Source organism: Ailuropoda melanoleuca, chromosome 15 (genome assembly GCF_002007445.2).
Source record: "Ailuropoda melanoleuca isolate Jingjing chromosome 15, ASM200744v2, whole genome shotgun sequence".
Taxonomy (NCBI): domain Eukaryota; kingdom Metazoa; phylum Chordata; class Mammalia; order Carnivora; family Ursidae; genus Ailuropoda; species Ailuropoda melanoleuca.
The window spans coordinates 59,674,018-59,694,539 of record NC_048232.1 but is presented as its reverse complement, the minus strand read 5'-3'; the positions used below and the strand labels follow the sequence as shown (position 1 = coordinate 59,694,539).

The 20,522-nt window shown below is 33.4% G+C and overlaps 1 protein-coding gene across 3 annotated transcripts in view; it reads right to left on the bottom strand.

The window, feature by feature from the left end:
• TMTC3 (transmembrane O-mannosyltransferase targeting cadherins 3) overlaps positions 1–20,522 on the bottom strand; it is a 52,559-nt gene that overhangs the window by 8,279 nt on the left and 23,758 nt on the right. For all 3 annotated transcript variants that reach the window (XM_034643545.1, XM_019802250.2, XM_011228057.3), the window contains exons 7-13: positions 15,407–15,659; positions 12,732–12,880; positions 10,864–10,984; positions 8,816–8,927; positions 4,031–4,134; positions 2,064–2,233; positions 199–425 (exon numbers count right to left, since the gene is read on the bottom strand). In XM_034643545.1, coding sequence (XP_034499436.1) covers positions 199–425; positions 2,064–2,233; positions 4,031–4,134; positions 8,816–8,927; positions 10,864–10,984; positions 12,732–12,880; positions 15,407–15,659 — 1,136 coding nt within the window. The remainder of the gene's footprint in view (positions 1–198; positions 426–2,063; positions 2,234–4,030; positions 4,135–8,815; positions 8,928–10,863; positions 10,985–12,731; positions 12,881–15,406; positions 15,660–20,522) is intronic.

Below are 20,522 nucleotides of genomic sequence, written 5' to 3'. Positions count from 1 at the left end.
AAAGAACTAACAATTCTGTTAGAGTGTATTACTTGAAAATCATACTTCAAGTATTTTAAACATTCTTAGAAATCATTTATGTACAGTTTTGATATAAACTATCCATTCATAAAACATTTGCCTCAGGTAATGTAAGTTCAGGTTTTATTTTATTTCAAACAATATGTTTAAATATAGAAACATTTTGAGAAAACATACCTGATTCTTGCATTAATATAGCAGAATTGAATAATGCTAGTTTATGCTTTGGATTTAGTTCTAAAGCACGATTAAAATTTTTTAGGGCTTCATTTGGTTCTTTAAGTTCAATATGAACAATTGCCAAGTTGTACCAAAGATCTGCATTATTTCTGTCCAGCTCTAGTGCTTTAAGATATGCTTCTTTTGCTTTGAGAGGTTTATTCATTTTTAAAAGCAACTCTCCTCTGTGGAAAAATCAAACAGAAGCTTTACTCACATTACCATGTCAATCTGTAGACACTATTTTTCACAAGTTTTAATAAAGCTTTTCCACATACTCACACTTTTCCTTTTTCCTTTTAACCTAAGCTTTTAAAGTTTTCTATCAAAAATAACTATCTGAATATGTCCTCAAACCTGAATTCATTAGTTACCAAATTTGGTTACGTTTTCAAATATTATTAGAGAAGGAAAAAGCATACCTGACTTTAAAGGGTAAGATATGAGGAGGTATCCAATAAAGGGAGAACAGAGAAAATATATTCTTTATGTACATCTTGAAAGAAGGTAGACTAGACTAGACTACATCAGAAAAATGACAGTAAAAAGAATGGGAGATCAATAGTTCAGGAGACCAAGTAATAGCATTTGAAGAAGGAATATACATATGGTGGTGATGAGGAAATTCCAGTATTCAAATCTATGTTACAAGTCTCATTTATGAAGAGCAGAACATTTGAAAATTTTGCCTTTTCTTATATAAATTTAGTCTTCTACAATGCATTCTTATAAAATGGCCATTCATTAAAACAAAACAAAAACTCTCCAAAACAACAAAAAAAGAATTTAAAAAGCTGATTGGGTAAGGGTTGCAGGGCACTTGTGCGACCAGCAGATACCTATGAAGAACACATCTGGATGAGGATCACAGTTTGAAAACCATTTTACAAATCTTTCTAATATGGTTCTATTTTCTGTTAGCTTAAAAAAGTCATATGTGCAAATCAATTTGAGTAGTGACAGGAGAGTTACTTTCATTATGATCCTATTATTTCCTTAAGTATTAGCATAGGAATGAAATCAAATGAACCACTAATATTCTCAATTAAAGCAACTTCTGGAATGAGTGTTTGTCCCAAATGCTTTTTTTAAAATGCAGATTACTGAATAATTCTTCATAGATCAATACATGACAGATTTTATTCACATATGCAACCCCACTAAACTTAGCTAATTTCAACAACTACTGAGTAAGACTGAACAAAGACAGCCTCCAACTTATGAACAGATTTATCTCAAAAGCTTACTGAATTCTGAATACATTTTTCCCATAGGAGCAATGTTATAAATTATGATTAGGTTTTTGGGCTAGGCTACAAAACCAAGTTTAACATACAATTTTCCTCAAGTGTAATACAAATGATAACCCTTACATGGGAAAATATATTAAATTCCAACATGTGATGCCAAAAGTTTTTTTTACTGACAACTAAAAAGTTTCTTTTTGGTAAAAAGCATCAATAACCAGTCAATTGTCAGAAAGCTCTTGAAAGCTGGATATTAGAAATAATCATTATAAAATGTAAGTTTCAGGTGTTTTAAGTAAAAATGAATGTGACCGTAAGAAGCAAATGAAACTAAAAAGGAGCTTCTACCCTTTCTTTCCTATAAAACCTAAATTTGCCACCACATGTTACAGACTGTTGTGAATTTCATATCAAATCAATTACATTTGATCTTAAGTCTAAACTAGGCTGTTTCTATACTCCTGGTTGCTAAGATTACTAAAAGAAAAAAAAGCCAATTTAGTTCAGATAGTCAAAATGTACGTGCAGATGCAGCTTCAATTTTCTATAATGACAGCTTAAAGAGAACTACAATACCTGCTAATATAAGCCTGCTTGAAGTCGGGTCTCATGCTTATTGCTTGTCGGTACAGCTGATCTGCTTCTTCCAGCCGGGACTCATTTGCTCGGATAAGATTGGCCAGATTAATATAAACATTTAGGTGGTTAGGGGCAATTCTGGCTGCATATTTTTTACCAGGAATAATCTGTTCAGAAGAACATAATTTGAATTTCAGTACCAAACAAAAATAAAAAATAAGTACTCCTAGTGGCTTACTTAAAATATCCATGACATATAAAGGTTATGGTACTAGTTTTATTGCCAAATTAAATCATAAAAACATGAAAGCACCTGCAAATTTACAAAATATAAATAATTAATATTTTGTGGCATTAAAGGATATATTTTTCATTCATGCTAGCTCAACAGAATATTGTTAGCTTTTATTTATATGCATCATTTTATAAAGTCTTATAAATCTAAACTCTTAAGGCTAAGGTCTGTTAATATATTTGCATCAGACCCAGAATAGGAAGAACTCAGACCTCCCTCCCTTCAGTCATGCATTTGTTACACCATGTCAGCTTTCATGTTGTCAGCAAAATATTTCCTGGTTGTGACAATAGGGTTTTGAATTTTATTCAGAGTTATACTAAAGCCTCACTAGTCTGGTAGAGTTTGGAAATAAAATTCTCTTATTAACTGATTATTCAGGTTAAGCAAAGGTTATAAAATATACATAGACTCAAATTTTCAGTGAAAATAATAAACCGTGTCTGATAAAAATCTATATTGAACACAATTTAACTTTAGAATCATAGGATTGAAATAATCCTTAAGATATCATGTGGTCCAACTTTGTTTTTAAAACATTTATCAAAATACATCCAATTATTTTAATATTATTATTATTAATAACATAATATTAACATATACTACCACAGAGAACACTGTAGTGCAGTAAACTATCTTTTCTGATGAAGCATAGCTGGTCAAGGCCAGGATCTGGCTTTCCAACTTCCAGGCTATACCGTAATATCCAATGAATCGTGTGCATGTGTCATTGTAACAACTGAACACCATACAGCAACAGAGATGTATCCATTCCTTTTATTACTTTGTTTTATTCATTTATCTTTTGAGAGGAATATTGTTGACTTTAGTGCTTAATGAACATATATAAAATTCTCTTCATTTAAAGTCATTTAATTCACTGATAACTTCTCATCAAGAATATCTAAAATTCATAACTTTATAAAACTTTTTAAACATACTATACAGAAAAATTTTTTAATTGAGTTAGAAAAGTAAATGTAATCCTTTATAAAACTTGTAGTATTATGCTAAGTGAAGTAAGTCAGTCAGAGAAAGATGAATACCATATGACCTCACTCATATGTGGAATTTAAGAAACAAACTAGCTGGGGCACCTGGGTGGCTCAGCCATTAAGCGTCTGCCTTAGGCTCAGGTCATGATCCCAGGGTCCTGGGAATGAGCTCCGCATCAGGCTCCCTGCTCAGCGGGAAGCCTGCTTCTCCCTCTCACACTCCCCTAGCTTGTGTTCCCTCTCCCACTGTCTCACTCTGTCAAATAAAGAATAAAATCTTAAAAAAAAAAAAAAAAACTAACAAAGGGAAAAAAAGAGAGAGAAAGACAAGCCAAGAAGCAGACTCTTAAATACAGAGAAGAAACTGATGGCTAACAGAGGAGAGGTTGGGGGGAGAGATGGGTGAAATAGGTATTGGGGATTAAGGAGTGTACTTGTATTTAGTATTTAAGTGCTGAATCACTATACTGAAAACCTGAAACTAAATATTACAGTGTTAACTGGAATTTAAATAAAAACTTAAAAAAAAACTTGTAGTAATAAATGGTTTATTGGATACTTTACTTTTATGTCAACAAATTAAAGAAAAGATAAGGATTTTCCATCTAGGTAACTCTATTCAATGTGGACATACAGTGGATATAACACAACAGGAATAAACTATGACAACTTACTTGGGGCATCAGTGACTTAGCCATCATGTAAGATTCTTCAGCTTCTTTGGTTCTATTTAAATTTTTGTAAGTTCTTCCCACATTCATGTGGGCACCAATATCATCTAAAATTAAAAAAAAATCATTTGTTGGCAAATACACTAACAGTATTCAATGTACATGTTTCTAGCAACAAAAACACTATGCAAAAAATGCAAAAACAGGCAACAGATCCTGCATCCTCCTTAAAGTTCTTCTAACACAATTTGTGTTATCTATGATCAATGCTACACTAGAAAATTATTTAATAAAGTACTATAAGGACAGAAAATACACATGACATGAAAAAACTATTTGACTGGATTCTTGAAAGGCTAAGACATGACAAGAGATACAGAGGTAATAAAGAAATTTGTATCATTTCCCTTCACTAGATTTTACTATACTACACTAAAGCCTGCTTCCATTTCCTTGATTGCAGAGCTCTGGAATTCACTCAAAGAGTATGGCTCAACTCTAAAAGTGAAAAAATCTACAAGTGAAAGAGATCATCATGATTCTTAGAACTATTTCCAGCGTTGTAAGTAACAAATATGCACCATGGTGGGACACAGGCAAAGAGACTGTAAAAAAAAAACCAACCTGTGATTTTGTTTAAAATTTTTGTGAATGTGGATGGAATGCAAACATAATACCAGGATTCTCCAGTATTAAGATGCAGCAGCCCATCTCTCTTAACTGATAAATTCCTACATATTTATGCTCTTTTTTAACATTTATGTTTTTTTAACCTTTTTAAAAGGTTGTGTTATATCAATATGTCAGAAACTTGTGTAATTTTCTGATACGGAAAATCAAACTCACCAAATTTTTTCAGGGACAGAAAAATATGCTATTTAAATAAGAAAGGTATTAGTATTAGGGTTCATTACACCCTACTTTTAGGACACATTTCCTAGTAACTATTTCAAAGGTTTGGAATAAAGACAGAAAAATAGGAGAAGATCTTAAATCAGACAAATTTTATTGAACGTGAATCTCTAACAGATAAGACACAATTACTACTTGCCTATGACACCAATGATTTTGCAGTTGTGGAACAATTTCTCTGCCTGCAAATCCTAGGACACACAGGAGCCAAGTATATATATCTTAAGCATTGCCCTAGCAGGAGCGTAACAGTCCTAAGATCTTGCTACATTATGTTTCGGGATGGTAATTGTGTGCACTGAACAGAAACTGTCACATGCAGTACAGGTTTGGTTAGAGAACTCAGAGACAAGCTTGGGAAGAAAGGGCTGATTTTTTTGTTGTTGATTTTTTAATTTGTTGATTTTTCGTTGACATATTGCTGAGTCTCATGAGGTTTCAGGAGAGGTCAAGGAAAAAAAAAGAAAGGAAAAAAAATTGCTTAGGCAAACCATTCCCAATGTTAGCTGCAAATCTGGATACTTATGAATTTTAAAAATTCAGATAACCTTAGCGCCACCTAGCTCTATCAAAGTAGAATCTATATCAAATAGAATCTATAAATTCTATGTATAGAATCTATACACGCAAAAGTGTTTTTAAAAAGTTTCAAAGGCAGTTCTGATGTAGGTAGAGCCAAGGCTGAAGTTCACTGTATTACCAAGTGCGTAGGAAAAGAATAGGTAGTCTTTGCTCTTACATAGCTCATTTTTTTTACATCAGATAAATCTTCATCATTTATTATATAGAGACCAGAAAGCTACTTAGGTAAAACTAAGAATCTGAAAAAATTAATTATAAAGTAAGAATTTAAGTTTAGATAAATAAAATTATCAAAGAACATGGCTAAAAACCATAGAACAAGCCAAGACATCTCTGAACACCAAATTCAATATTTCTAACTTTATGTACTTTTTCATAATAAATTATAATAAACTGGTTTACCTGTTTTCCTGTCCACAGCTTATGAGAAAGAGCAATTCTGAGATTATGGTAGGGAAATCATACTAAAGTTCAGCAAGTATTTCAAAAACAGCAAAAAGTGACAACTGACAATGAGGGGAAAAATATTTTAAAACTGAGTGCTCATACCTGGCAGCAAGCCAGTGATATGCACACTGTTTACTAGATAAAATTAAACATGCACATACACACCCACCCACACCATTTACTCTTTAAAACAATGCAATGAGATAGAAACTACTGTCCCAATTTAGAAATGAGAAAAATAAGGGAGAGGAGGCCTACATAACATCTTCAAAGTTTCAAAGTCCCTGTATTTCTGATATCAGAGATGATTCTGCTTCTCTAAAGACTCCTAGAATGAACCTAAAAGGCTTTAGAAAGTAATAAATTAAAATTAGTGAATGTTGGGGTGCCCATGTGGCTTGGATGGTTAAGCATCTGACACTAGATTTTGGCTCAGGTCATGATCTCAGGGTCGTGAGGAACCTGCTTAAGATTCTCTCTCTCCTTCTAGTTCTCCCCAACCCCATCCCACTCATGCCCTCTTTCTCTCTCTCAAATAAAATAAAACTAATGAATGTTGACTGTGTATAAGACCATGCTAGATGATTCAGAGGGTATGAAGATAAATCAGATGTGCATGCTGTCCCTAGGGAGCTCCTTAGCTTAAATATATATTAATAAATATTCAAATAAATACCATTCAGTATTAAACAGAAAATTATAAATATAGGAAAGATAAAGAAGTTGTAAGAGGTTTTAAAGATTAACAATATTTGCTTCTAATTGGAGAGATAAAAAGGTTTATTAAAGAGAAGACATGAGAGACGGATTGTAAAAGATGGACAGGCAATGGTAGAAGGTGGATGGCAAGGGAGAAGGGAGGAATTCTAGGTTCAAGGAAGAACATGAACAAAGGCAAAGAGGTGAGGAAGCCCAGGATACGCACTCTATACTTCAAGAAAAGCTAACTACATAAAGAGCTAGGAGAGATAAAATTGAGAAGCTAGACCATCCATTTTATTTCTGCAATTTTCTCTTCACCTTTTTCTAACTAAAATTTGGCTTCGCCTTTGGGATGTGGTTTTTTAAATGTAGCTCATCCAAGTAGTGACCATGTTCTTTTACTTATTCTTTGCAACATTGGGCCTGGAGGAAGAGTAGGTGTCCTCAGTGACCTTCAACACTTCCAGAGAACTCTTACTCCTTCTTAAAACTTGACCCTGAATTTCAGGTCATTAAAACTCTATTATAATCGACTATCCTTCCTTGTTGCAGTCACTATTCTCTGAGTCAAAGCTCCTGGCTTCTCACAGTTCTCATAATTCTTAGTGATTTCAAAATCTACAAAGACAAATTTTCTAATACTTGGCCTTTGAAATCCTTTCTTCCAGTGATCTTTCACCTCCATCTTCCTTTAACTAGTTAGTTCAATGACCAGAGTCATATCTAATAGGCAAATAGTGGATATTGCTTGCCACTCCCCACTTCTCTGAGGATATTTAGAAATGTGACTGGGGTATGGGGTGTGTGTGTGTTGAGGGTGGGAGTACCTTTTGGTCATCATTCTGAATAGAAAGTAATGATGGTATTTGGTGGATGAGGGCCATGTTTGGCATATACCCTAAAATACAGTTCTGTACACTCAAAATGCCAATAGTATTCCTCTTGAAAAATACTGATGCTCTAGCTAGATCCTACTCAGACACCAGCAATTCTTCAGATCTATAAATCACTGATCCTATCACCCTGCCTCACCTCCCTTTTTAACTTAGATTCTTTGTCCATTATAATCATTCCCTTACTGTTTCTTGTTTAGTAATAACATATTTTTTAAAAAAGCCCTAATCCTGTTTAACAGAATTCTCCATGCCTTTACCATTTCAGCTGTAAAGTAGTAAGAGAAAAGCATATACAACATTTTCCTAGTCTACACACTTTCCTATATCTTGTTTCCAAAAGTGCGACCCATGAGCTAAGCATCAACTGGGAACTTAGAAATGCAGAACTTCAGGCTCTTTTCTAAACTTGTATCCATCAGAACGTGCCCTATAACATCTCTGTGTGATTCACAGGCAAATTCAAGTTTGTGAAGCACCATTCTAGATGGCTACTTCACAGCCTCTCCTGTTCTTAGATGTCCAGAACTTCGACCCCTTCCTCACTCTCTTATGACTCTGCTTTCTATTTCAATGAGAAAACAAAAGCAAACAGAAGACAATTTCCAGAAACTTCCTCCAGGTGATCTATTCAACTGCCTATATCCACATCTACGTACTTTGCCTTCCTTGTTATCATACGTTAACAATTCTATGACTGAATGAAGTCCTTATTCTGTGCAACAAATTCTATTTATCTCTTCTCATCTGTTTAAGGACGATGATCGAGTAATTTGTTCCCCCATCTTGAATTACTACTTTTTCCCAGCCTCAGTGGATTGCACATATGCTTTGTTTCTCCCACCTTAAAACTAAAAACAAACCCCCTCCATCATCCCACTTACCTTCTCTTGACTCCATTCCCAGCAATACCACCATTTCCTATTGATACTCTTTAAGAGTTTTCAATACCAACTGTCTCCAGTTACTCTTTCCCCACTCTCCTAAACACACTCCTATCAGGCCTTTGCATCTATCATTCCACCAAAATTGCTCATCAGTATCACCCAACTCTGCTATGTTAAAAAAAAAATCCTTAAATGTCTATGTAGCTCTAATATACAATCCAACACAAAATAAGACAATATCAAACACTATAGTATTCATATCACCTAGAATGAAGTTTGAAAATGAAACTCTACCTTATTATCCCCAAATATAATCAAGTTTTTAAAAAGAAGCTATTCAAATAGTTTTATTAAATAATGCTTACCTGGCTGAACATGGGTAGCCTGTAAGAAGTATTTCAAAGCTCTCTCAAAGTTCTTTTCATTTTCCAGAGCATGACCCACATTATTCCATAATTTGGCATTATTTTTATTTACCTTCAATACATAAGCAGAGATAGAAATTAATTAAAATTTAAAAATACAACTCCAATTAACACAGATATTTATTTGTTATACCATTCCACAGAGGTATCCATGAATGGGTGAGGTGCTCAAAGACACAAACTTTCAGTTACAAGACAAATAAGTTTTGTGAATACAATGTACAGCACGGTGACTAAAGTTAACAATATTATAATGTATATCTGAAAGTTGCTAAGAGAGATCTTCGAAATTCTCATCAAAAGAAAAAAACTGTACCTATGTGAGGTGACAGAAGTTAACTTATTGTATTTATTTCGTAATATACACAGATATCATTATGTTGTACACCTTAAGCTAATATAAAGTTATATATCAATTATACTTCAATAAAACTTGAAAAAATAATTCAAATTTTCTCTCAGAAAAGAAAAACTTATATGTATACCTTCAATTAACAAAGATATTTGTCTTGTGTATTATTAGGAATGGAGTGTTCCACAGAGCTGTCCCTGGAGATGAGAAAGGAGCCAAACGAAGTGTTCTACCAAATTTACTCTCCTTCCTTTTAACATAAACATATTAAAACCACAGCAGTCTGATTTCATCTATTTGATATATTAGAATTTTACTAAATATTTTATTTGATCAACATCATGAGGTGCTTGGCTGGCTCAGTCAGTAGAGTATGTAACTCTTGATCTTCAAGCCCCACACTGGGCATAGAGCTTACCTTTAAAAAAAAAAAAAAAGCATCGTGCTGTTTGAAAACTGCTCTATTATTTGTATTCGTTTGGGAAAGAAGGTATTGGAACATGAGAATATGTTTAACATTGCACTGATTACTTATTTTTAGGCTTGTTTTAAAGCTATTTATGTAGTCTATTATGGTAATGGGAAACCTGGGATTAAAGTTCTAAATTAATCTGTGCTTTAAGAGTTCACAGATGGGCATGATGTTCCTGCAGGGAGAGGATGGTACCTTGCCAAGGAACTTGTCTCAGTGAGTGGGGCTGTGGTTTTGAGATTGTTCTAGGAATAAAGATAAGCAAATTCTTGAAAATTATGGGGCTCCATTGGCATTCCAGGAGTGCAGATTAAGAATAGTAATGAGGTCTCTTTTGTTTACAGACTTCTGAGCTACAGGAGGGAGTGGAATTACTGAGACAAAAGGATAGTCATGTGATCTTAAGTTGATGCCAAATCAAGAAGTCACAGAGACTATTGGAATGAGGCAGTATTCCAGTAAAACCAAGCAATGGGGACTACAGAAATAGCCAAAAGGAAGTTAAGAATTTAGAGTTTTGAAGAGAAGCACCTGAGGAAAAAAATCACTGCTTATAACTTACAGAAACCAAATTTTATAATTTTTAAAAAAGACCTTATTCCCATATGTTGTCCGTTATACAGAAATACTTTGTCACTACTTTCTGCCAGTTCCTATCTTTCCTACAGTATTGTAACCTTGGTTATCTTCTACATAGTAGGGTACCATTTTTTGTTATGCATTTTATTTCACTGAATCTAAAATGCCATCAATTCTAAGACTCACAATTAAGAAAACAAAAAGCCACTAATTAATTATAAGATGCTTCTCCCTTAAGATTTATTCTGATTTTAAAGATGTTAAAAGGTTAAAAAAAAAGTTCACCTTCAGAACTATGAACTATATATGGCATTCTTATTTAAACATTATATTATCATTTGAGCTTCTAACAACCATATAGCATTTAGGGAATTATTCATATATTCCATAGACAAACCAACTAAATATAATTCAAAGCACTGGTTATAGTATATGCTACATAAAGAACAAATTATTTTTAATAATCTTTTGGAGAAGTACTTAAAATTGACAGTAAAATGTCTAATTAAATGTAAAAACATCTTAGACATGACTATAAGAAATCATTAATAACATACTTTCCTGTCATTCTGGATAATACTTTACCTTCAAGGCTGACATAAACAATGTATATTCAGACTCCCAATCCCAATTTCTGTGGAGTGTTTTTAAGGCATGAGTGAATATCACCATAGACAGACAAACCCAGGATATCTTTTTTAATACACTGTTTAAGAGAAAAAAGCAAAACAAAAAAACCATTGTCTACATCACCAGAAGCATTTGATCTTTTAGAAGAAGGTAAAAAGTATGTTAAATATCCCCAAATATCATCTTTGAGTTTATTCGAAGGAACGTGGATAGTTCTAATAATTATCTAACTTCAAAGGGAACACCACCAAAAAATTAAATATTATGCATACTACCTTCTACTTCAGTCTTTAATCATATTAAATTCCAATATTTGCCTCTATTTCAAAAACTCTGTTTACATATAACGGCAAAAAGCTGACAAACCAATTTTTAACTGTGACTTTTCCTTTTTAGGGCCTTTACTTACAATTTGAATATTCTTGTGTTTATCAAGGGTCAATTTGTCATTGGCTATATTTAAAAAAAAATTGGCTTACACAGACAGCATCTAAACCACAGGTTATCATGACATTCTTGGAATAATTTCATATTTTAAAGCTAGAATTATTTATTATAAGTCATAGTAAAACTAACTCTTTATGAAATAGATACAAATTACTTATACAGCTTTAGGCTAATTATTTGGGACTCAATTCTTCATCTATAAAAAGGTGATACTTCAATAATCCCTAAGGCCTCATTTAGTACTAATGTTCTCTAAGTCTGTTTTTGCCTTAGTAACACAGTTCAACTTCTTTCATTTTGAGAAATCCACTTAATCGTGATAAGAGTGCATGGATCAGAAAGAGCATGGACCATGGGGCCTACTTTTAAAAAATGTGATCTTGAGGTAACCTGATTCAAGTAACCTGTACGAGCTTTAACTTTCAAATGTGCACAACAGAGTTAAGGAATGTTAGATTAAAGGGGAAAACAAATCTAAAAGGTCTATCATGGCTCTTGGCACATGGTAAGCACTCAAAAACTGGTATTGATTAAAACTGGGTATATGGGTATAAGTTAAGAGAAAAGGCCTGGTAGATGTTAGGGAAAATTGTAGACACGGATGAGATCACCCAGAGAGAATATGCAGTGTGAGGAAAATGGCTGTGAGTAAACTCTGGCAAATAAAAAATATTTAAAGAGCATGTATACCAAGAAGACTCTGAAAAGGGACTGAACAACAATGAACAGACATGGAAGAGAATTAGGAGAGACACTTTTTATACACGCCAGGGAAATACATTTTAAATACAAGCACTGACTGGATTTAGCTACTAGGAGGCAATGACGTAGAGACAAGTCAGAATGCTGTGGGTTGAAGGACGAATGGAAAGTGAGAAAGCAGTCAGTGGTCATTTCTTGTATATATACAGTGTGACTATTCTGTTCCTTAACTGTTAGTTTAAGGCAAGTAGGACATGGTGGTTATGATGCAGATAGTGATGATATCAAGAAATTATAGATTGCTTACTATATGCATTTATATGCATTGACTCAATATGACTCAAGAAGACTATATCTTAGTTCACTGCATATTGAAGTGGAAATGGTCATTTATAACTCTAGTCTCAACAATACCCTTGTTTTCATTTGGGTCTGACTCAAGGTTTGTTATGTCACAGGCTGTATGATAAAATTATATTAATAATAAGAAGAACATAGGTACCATGGAGCTTTCCTAACCTAAATTACAGAAAAATGAGGAGACTATCAAGATGAAAAATAAAAAGGTATAAAAGTAGGACTTATATAACTAAACTAAACATTTTAAGTACTTAAATGTATCACACTTAATTCTATGGTTAGTAAGCATTAAATGAACTAACATTTTAATTCACCTTTTGTTTGATATTTTCTGCCATCCATGGGCTACCAAAATACAGAATCCCATGCTAGGAACATATAATACTCGCTCAGCAACAACAAATCCAACTGGGAAAAAAAGGTTTGATGCAGGAATAAATGGTAACGCCATCAAACAAAGTGCCTACAAAGAAAAAGAAGATATTTCAGTAAGTTAAAAAAAACTTATGGAAACTCAAAAGTTAAACCTAAATATTTTATCATTTAATTTGAATAATGTATTGATGGACAATTTTCAAAATGCTATAAACAATACTAATTTAAACATAAAGAAGGCAACTTAGGGTCGGTAACAACAAACATCAGGATGTATGTCACCAAGGTGAGATCAAGCTAGAACTTATAATTAGGTCTCGTCCAATTAAATATTTTTTGAAAATGTATCTAAAATAAGACATTAATATTTTTATACATCCAACTTCTGTATGTGGTAAAAAATACACTGACAGAGATGTTAACAGGTTTTAACAAAACTCTAACCCCATTTAATCAACATTTCAAATCAACAAGTATGTTTTTGCAAGTCAACCCATTAGTGATATTCCTTGCTTCTAAAAGTCAGCCAACTGAGTACTCCAATGAAAGTGATTCTCCTACCTTTGGAGATCCACTAATTCTAGATCTTTATGCTTCCTCCCAGCTCTACCTGAGATCAGCAGTCTGTTATGCTTCAAGCTGGCTTAGTCTTCTCTTACTTAGGTGGTAATAAATTCAAGCTTATCTCCTCCTTTGAAATATTCAAATTTGAGTTACCCCTACAGGTTATCTATACTACCAATCTTCATATCCTCATCTCCCAATTGAATCTCTCCATAGAAATAAATTTCATTAAGTAACCAATACTCCTAAAAAAGGTCAGATATGACTGATCTCACTTTTCTGCCTAACAGCATCTGTTCGTGATAACCATTCCATCTTTCTTGAAATACTTAACTACTTTTCCATCCATTTGGTCTATCTCCTATTTAGGTTAAGTCTCCTCCATACAATATCTAAATATAGGAGTTTTTCAAGATCTAGTTGTAGGGTTCTTCTCTTTTCACTCTATCTAGCTAGCCCCTTCAACTATTTTTTGAGGGAGAATTAAGACCAAATACTCTAAGGCATTCATTATGTGTATGAATTATCTTCTATTCTATGTATTTGGAATGGTAATAGCTGGTTACCATCTTTGAGAAAGTCACAAAACCCCAGTTGAGAAAGGCTGCTCTCTACATAACCTCTCCATAAACCTTCTTATTCACATCCTGGTTTCAATTACTACCTCTATGCCAATCTATCAAATTTTTATGTGAAGCTTAGGACTCTCCTCTGAACTCTAGGCACTAAGTGCTATTAAAAATATCTACCAGGATCAAACTCAACACATTAAAAAGTAGTAGTAAACATGATCTTTTCCCCAAACTCTGTATTTTTTCAATCTTCTCTATATCTCAGAGATTAGCTTCAAATTTTCCCAAAATGCCAGTTCCTGGTATTTGAGGCCTTCTATTTCTTTTTATCATATCCTTAGTGCCTAAAAGGCTGCCTGGTACACAGGCTACAAGAAAAACTTTTTACTGAATGAATAAATGAACCTAGTGGCTGCAGCCAGCGATGATACATTTGTAAAGCATTCAAAACACTTCCTGGCATACAGCAAATGCTCAAGAAAATGTAAAGATTATTACTGTCTTCAGTAATTTAAAGGAAGACACAATAAAACTGCTGCAAGTAAGACGTGACAGCAGAGTAAGAAAATTACAAAGAAACACACCCCAGAAAAACAAAAAGAAGACTATGTAAATAATCAGAGTTCTCTGAACATAGTAAAAAATAACTTGGGGAGTAATGAAAATCTTGCTGATGAGAACTAAAAAGCTACATATTTCTAGTTGTCTATCTTTTTTTTTTTTTAAGATTTTTTTATTTATTTATGAGATAAAGACAGCCAGCGAGAGAGGGATCACAAGCAGGGGGAGTGGGAGAGGAAGAAGCAGGCTCACAGCAGAGGAGCCTGATGTGGGGCTCAATCCCATAACGCCGGGATCACGCCCTGAGCCGAAGGCAGACGCTCAACCGCTGTGCCACCCAGGCGCCCCTCTAGTTGTCTATCTTACGTGAAACTCTTCTCTGTGTCAAGAAAACAATGTCTATTTCCTCAAAGTGTAAAACTTGGGTAAAGAAATAGAAGAAAATGATGCCAAAGGCATGATTCATGGTTTCAGAGTTCCTACCAAATCAAGGAAATTCAAAACCAGTTTTTATTTTACATGCTAAATGTCAAATTATGCCTGCATATGAAATTCTGGTATATAATTTAGGATAGCCTAAAATAAGTTAATAAATTAGGCTGATGTTGAACAAAGAAAGATGCTATTTCTAAGATGCTTTGAAAAATTAAAGGCGTCTCCAAATCAACTAAATGTTATATCATCTGAAAAATTGAGTTTCTTACATTTTTTTTTTTAAGATTTTATTTATTTATTTGACAGAGAGAGAGACAGCCAGCGAGAGAAGGAACACAAGCAGGGGGAGTGGGAAAGGAAGAGGCAGGCTCCCAGTGGAGGAGCCTGATGTGGGGCTCGACCCCAGAACACCGGGACCATGCCCTGAGCCAAAGACAGATGCTTAATGACTGAGCCACCCAGGCACCCCAAGAGTTTCTTACCATTAAAACAGTTTTGGAGGAATCACCAGGGTATCTGAGACTGAATATTCCCAATGCCCCCAAAAAGCAAAAGAAAGTAAATGTGGCAAGATTTCGAATATCTAGAAATGACTCTATAAGCGGTATTGTTCCCATGGTCCAATCACAGCAGAGTTCTGAAGGATTTAACAGAAGCCAAGCATTCAAAGGAAGGAGATAGTTAAAAGTTAGCTGCCTTGTAGGAGTTGGGCTTACAGCAGCTGGGTTATCAAACCTGTATAAAGAATGAAAAAAAAAGTTATTTAAACTAAAACATTTTGTAAACACAAAATATGTAACATATAAATAAAATACCAAACAATAAAAGCAATATTTTACATGTAATCTCATTGAAAAGACAAAATATTTTTACTAATACCCCAGTCCTCACTAGAGTTGAAACTGAAACTGTCTAACCTTTTAAGAAATGTCTAGTTGAGACAAACTATGAACTGTTTAAAAGGCAACTAGGTTATCTATTTCTAGTTTATTATTAGAATAATTCAGACAACTCACTATAATAAGATACTCTGCAGAAGTATAACCTCCTGATTAAAAGTAAAAAGAAAAGTTTTAAAAGATTCATTGTTGTATGTGTGTATGAGTGCTTCTGAGAACACTAACCAATGTTTTTTCTTCATGAGATGCTTCTTTTAGCACTAAATGCTGATAAAAATTATGCTTCCTAGAAAGAATTACTATGGCTTTCTTTTGTCATGGACAGAGAAAATTGTATCACCTGTGAGCTCTTCCCTTTGCTTAGACTTCTAAGAAGCTGAAAATAAAATTTCCAGTATAGAATAGTAACTGTATAGGCCTATGTAACATTTTACTTGTGTTCTACTTTTTCTCCTAGTACGTACTAATATAAACTTATATCCTAATTTATATTTGTCCAGGCCATGATATATTACATGTACACTTCATTAATTTAGTATGTTTCCTACAAACTTAAGTCAAATCATAGTCAAATCATTTTTTAAAATATATTTCAGGGGTGCCTGGGTGGCTCAGTCATTAAGCGTCTGCCTTTGGCACAGGTCATGATCCCAGGGTCCTGGGATCAAGCCCCACATCAGGCTCCCTGCTCAGCAGGAAGCCTGCTTCTCCCTCTCCCACTCCCCCTGCTTGTGTTCCCTCTCTCACTGTGTCCTCTGTCAAATAAATAAAATCTTAAAAAATAAAAAAATATATATATATATATATTTCAAATGAATAGCTTCAGATTTTTATTTTTTTAGGCTACATTCAAAATTTTATTGGCTATGTTAATATATAGTCCCTTAAAACCCAATTTCTCATTTAAAAATGAATCAGTTAATGAAAAATCAAACATTTATTTGACTTGGTCTTCTTAAAAATTCAAATGGCTGAGAAAAAGTAAATACTATTTGCACAAATAATATCTAAAAAAACTTTCATATTTGAATATCTACATGAATGAAAAATAATAAATCTTGAGTCAGGACATGAATTCTCAAATAACCAACAGAAGTGAATATAAAGATTTTTTCCTATAATTCACTATTCAGAGTTCATTTTTATAATTAATGGTTGATTTAGAATTGCCAATTTAATAACTGTAAGAGAGTTAGAGAAAGAACACGTCAAAGCAAGTCAAGCAATATTATAATCAACTTCAGAGGGTAATGTAATAGAAGAAAGTGTATATACACACATATTTTTAAATGCTTCCATTTGGAAAATATATATTTAATTTAACATACTCCATATAGCCATCCACAAATACATAAACAAAACAAACACAACTGGACATGAAAAGCAGTTGATGGAAATTCTCTAAAAGGAATAATAAAAACCATAACACTGAAACTTAAGGCAAAGAAGGAAATATATAAAGTATATATATTATATATATATATATATATATATATTTACAATTCAATTTAGTTCCCATATTTAAATGAGTTTTCAGTGGCTAGACTGAACTAGCCGTGGATAGACTCAGAAGTAAAAATTCATGAAATTAAAAAGTAATTATTCTTTAAAGAAAAAAATGCTACTAAAAATAATAATTATATGGAAAATATTACAAAGAAAATGTTTAAGGTAAGAGAATTATCTGAATAAATTTTATTCTAACCAGGGCCAGCAATGCACTATCCTAGATAGCACACCAACAACATTTTGGCCTTTTGTTTAAAAAAAAAAAGAAGAAAAAAGTTCTTGCATTTAATGTCAGATACTTTAATATAACTGAATAAAGAACTAGTATAAGTTTCATTTTAAATTTTAGCTGAGTACAAGGTGAAATGGAAAAATGCTAAATGTTAGAGCAGGAAAAAAATACGTAGACTGTTAAATTCAGCACAACTTTTGCTTCTAGCTTTAAACAAGCAAAGAACCAGACAAGATATATAAAACTTTTTTTTTTAAAGATTTTATTTATTTATTTGACAGAGATAGAGACAGCCAGCGAGAGAGGGAACACAAGCAGGGGGAGTGGGAGAGGAAGAAGCAGGCTCATAGCAGAGGAGCCTGATGTGGGGCTCGATCCCATAACGCTGGGATCACGCCCTGAGCTGAAGGCAGACACTCAACCGCTGTGCCACCCAGGCGCCCCTATAAAACTTTTCTTAACTGAGCATCAGCAAAGACCTGAGAGGAAGAAAAAAAAAAAATGAGGGAAACCCTACCTGGAAAGTTCAATAACTAGACAGTTTTTAGTCTGTGGAGTGAGGGGGAACCTAGTGGAGCCTAGTAGTATCCTTAGGTTGCAAAGATGGAAATGGGAGCCCTAGGAGCCCAGGGGCTAGGGTCAGTGGACAGAATACCAGAGAGAAGAAAGCTGCTGAGAAAGAGAACTTATACTTATATCTGCAGAAGGTCTCTCTCCAGTTTTTAGTACTGATGAGAACTGATCAGCATATGTATGTGAGGAAACACTCAAGAACAGTGTAGTGGGTTGAACCATGTCTCTCAAACATTCATATCACCCACAACCTCAGATTGTGACATTACTGGAAACCTATTTTTTTGCCGATGTAATTAGTTAAATTAGGATGAGGTCATACTAGATTAGGGTGAGCCCTAAATCTAATGACTGGTGTTCTTATACAAAGAGAATACGGAGAAATACAAGCAAGAAGGAATGCCAAAGACTGCTAGCAACCACTAGAAACTAGGAAAGAAACATGGAACAGATTCTTCCTGAGAGTCTTCAGAAGGAACCAACTGTGCCTGACACCTTGATTTTGGACTCCTGGTCTCTAGCACTGACAGAGAATAAATTTCTGCTGCTTTAAGCTATCCAGTTTCTGGTAATTTGCTATAATAGCCGTAGGAAAGATAATGCAGTTAGAAAAGTACCTCTCAAAAGAATTAGATAAAAAATCTCAAATACCATACAAAGGTAGCAATCGTTCCTCAGCAGCCAGGATGAAAATTCTCATAAATCACAGTCTATCAGATAGAGTAGTCAGAACGGTCTTGTGTCAGTAGCGGAAGAAAATCAGCCCTACTGTAAATGCTGTTGTGGTCTCATTCATCAAAGATTAAAAGTGTGGCTAGAAGATGAAACATTTCTCAAATAACTTAAATGCATCCCAGAACAAAGTTCTAAAACATTTATATATTAAAGTAAAATGCACATATGACATCTATTAAAAAATTGCCTGGCATGTGAAGAAGTAGAAACATAATCCATGAGGAGAAAAATTATTTAATCTAAACTAAGAAATGACACATACAATAAAATTAGTAGTTGAGGAAATTAAAGCACTAGAACATCTCATGTAGAGCCATGAAACATGAAAAGTCTTAAACAGAATTTCTAGAGATGGAAACAATATCTGAAATGAAAAAGAACTAGAAAATAATTAAAGGCAGATTAGACATTGCAGAAAAAAGATTAGTGAACTTGAATACACTGGAGAAGAAACTATCCAAAATGAAAACAGGGAGAATATAGTTTTTGGAGGGAAATAAAAAGAACATTAGTCTGACAACTATCAAAGGCTTAATATACATGTAGTTGGGGTCCCAGAAAAAGAAGAGAAAAATATTTCAAGAAGTAATAGATAAAAAAATTTCCAAATTTACATAAAGTAAAACCTACTGATCCTACGCTCAATTAACCTAAGCGCAAGATACATGAAAATAAAAGAACAGTGACTGGAAGTTTGTGTCATCTGACCACCTTCACCCAAATTTTGTTATAAGTAAGTTCTATGTTAGTGATACGCAGCAGGTGACCATAGTTAATGATACTGTATTGTATATTTGAAAATTCCAAAGAAAATAGGTCTTAAAAGTCTTCATCAAAAGAAAAAAATTTTTTTGTAATTATGTGTGGTGATGGATAGATGTTAAGTACACTTATTGTGATAATATATATTATTAAACCATTATACTGTATACCTAAAACTAATAGTGTTATATATCAATTATGTCTCAATTAAAAAAAAATAGAGAAACAATGACAAAGAGAAAATAAAGTAGGCAGAGAGAAAAAGACACACTACACGCAGAAGCATAAAAATAAAGATGACAAAGGATTGCCCAGTGAAAACAATGCAAGCTAGAAAATAGCAGAGCAACATTATTAGAGTGCTGAATGCACAACAATCAATGTGGAATTCTACACTCAGAATTCAAAATACTTTTCAAAAACAAAGGTAGAATATTTTTATATATAAAGCTAAAACAATTCAGCACCAGCAGACCTACATATCAAACGTGTTAAAAAAGTCATTTAGTCACAAAGAAAACTGGAACAAGGTGAAAATCACATTGAATGTAAACAGTTGAAACATCTCATTTAAAAAATATTATCTGACCAAACAAAAAAGGAAGATACAACTTTATGTAACCTATAAAAAGTCAACTTTAAATATAAATATATTGATAGATAAAAAGTTAAAGGACAGAAAAAGATAAACAATGTAACACTAAGAAAAAATAGATAAAGTGAATTTCTGAGTAAAGACCAGGGGATAAAGAACTCATTTAATTAATGTAAAGGGATCAGGTCATCACAATCCTAAATGTTATGTACTTTTAGAACTTTAACTCACATGAAGCAAAAATTGAAAAAACTACAAGGAGAAACAGACAACTCTATAATTACAGTAAAAGA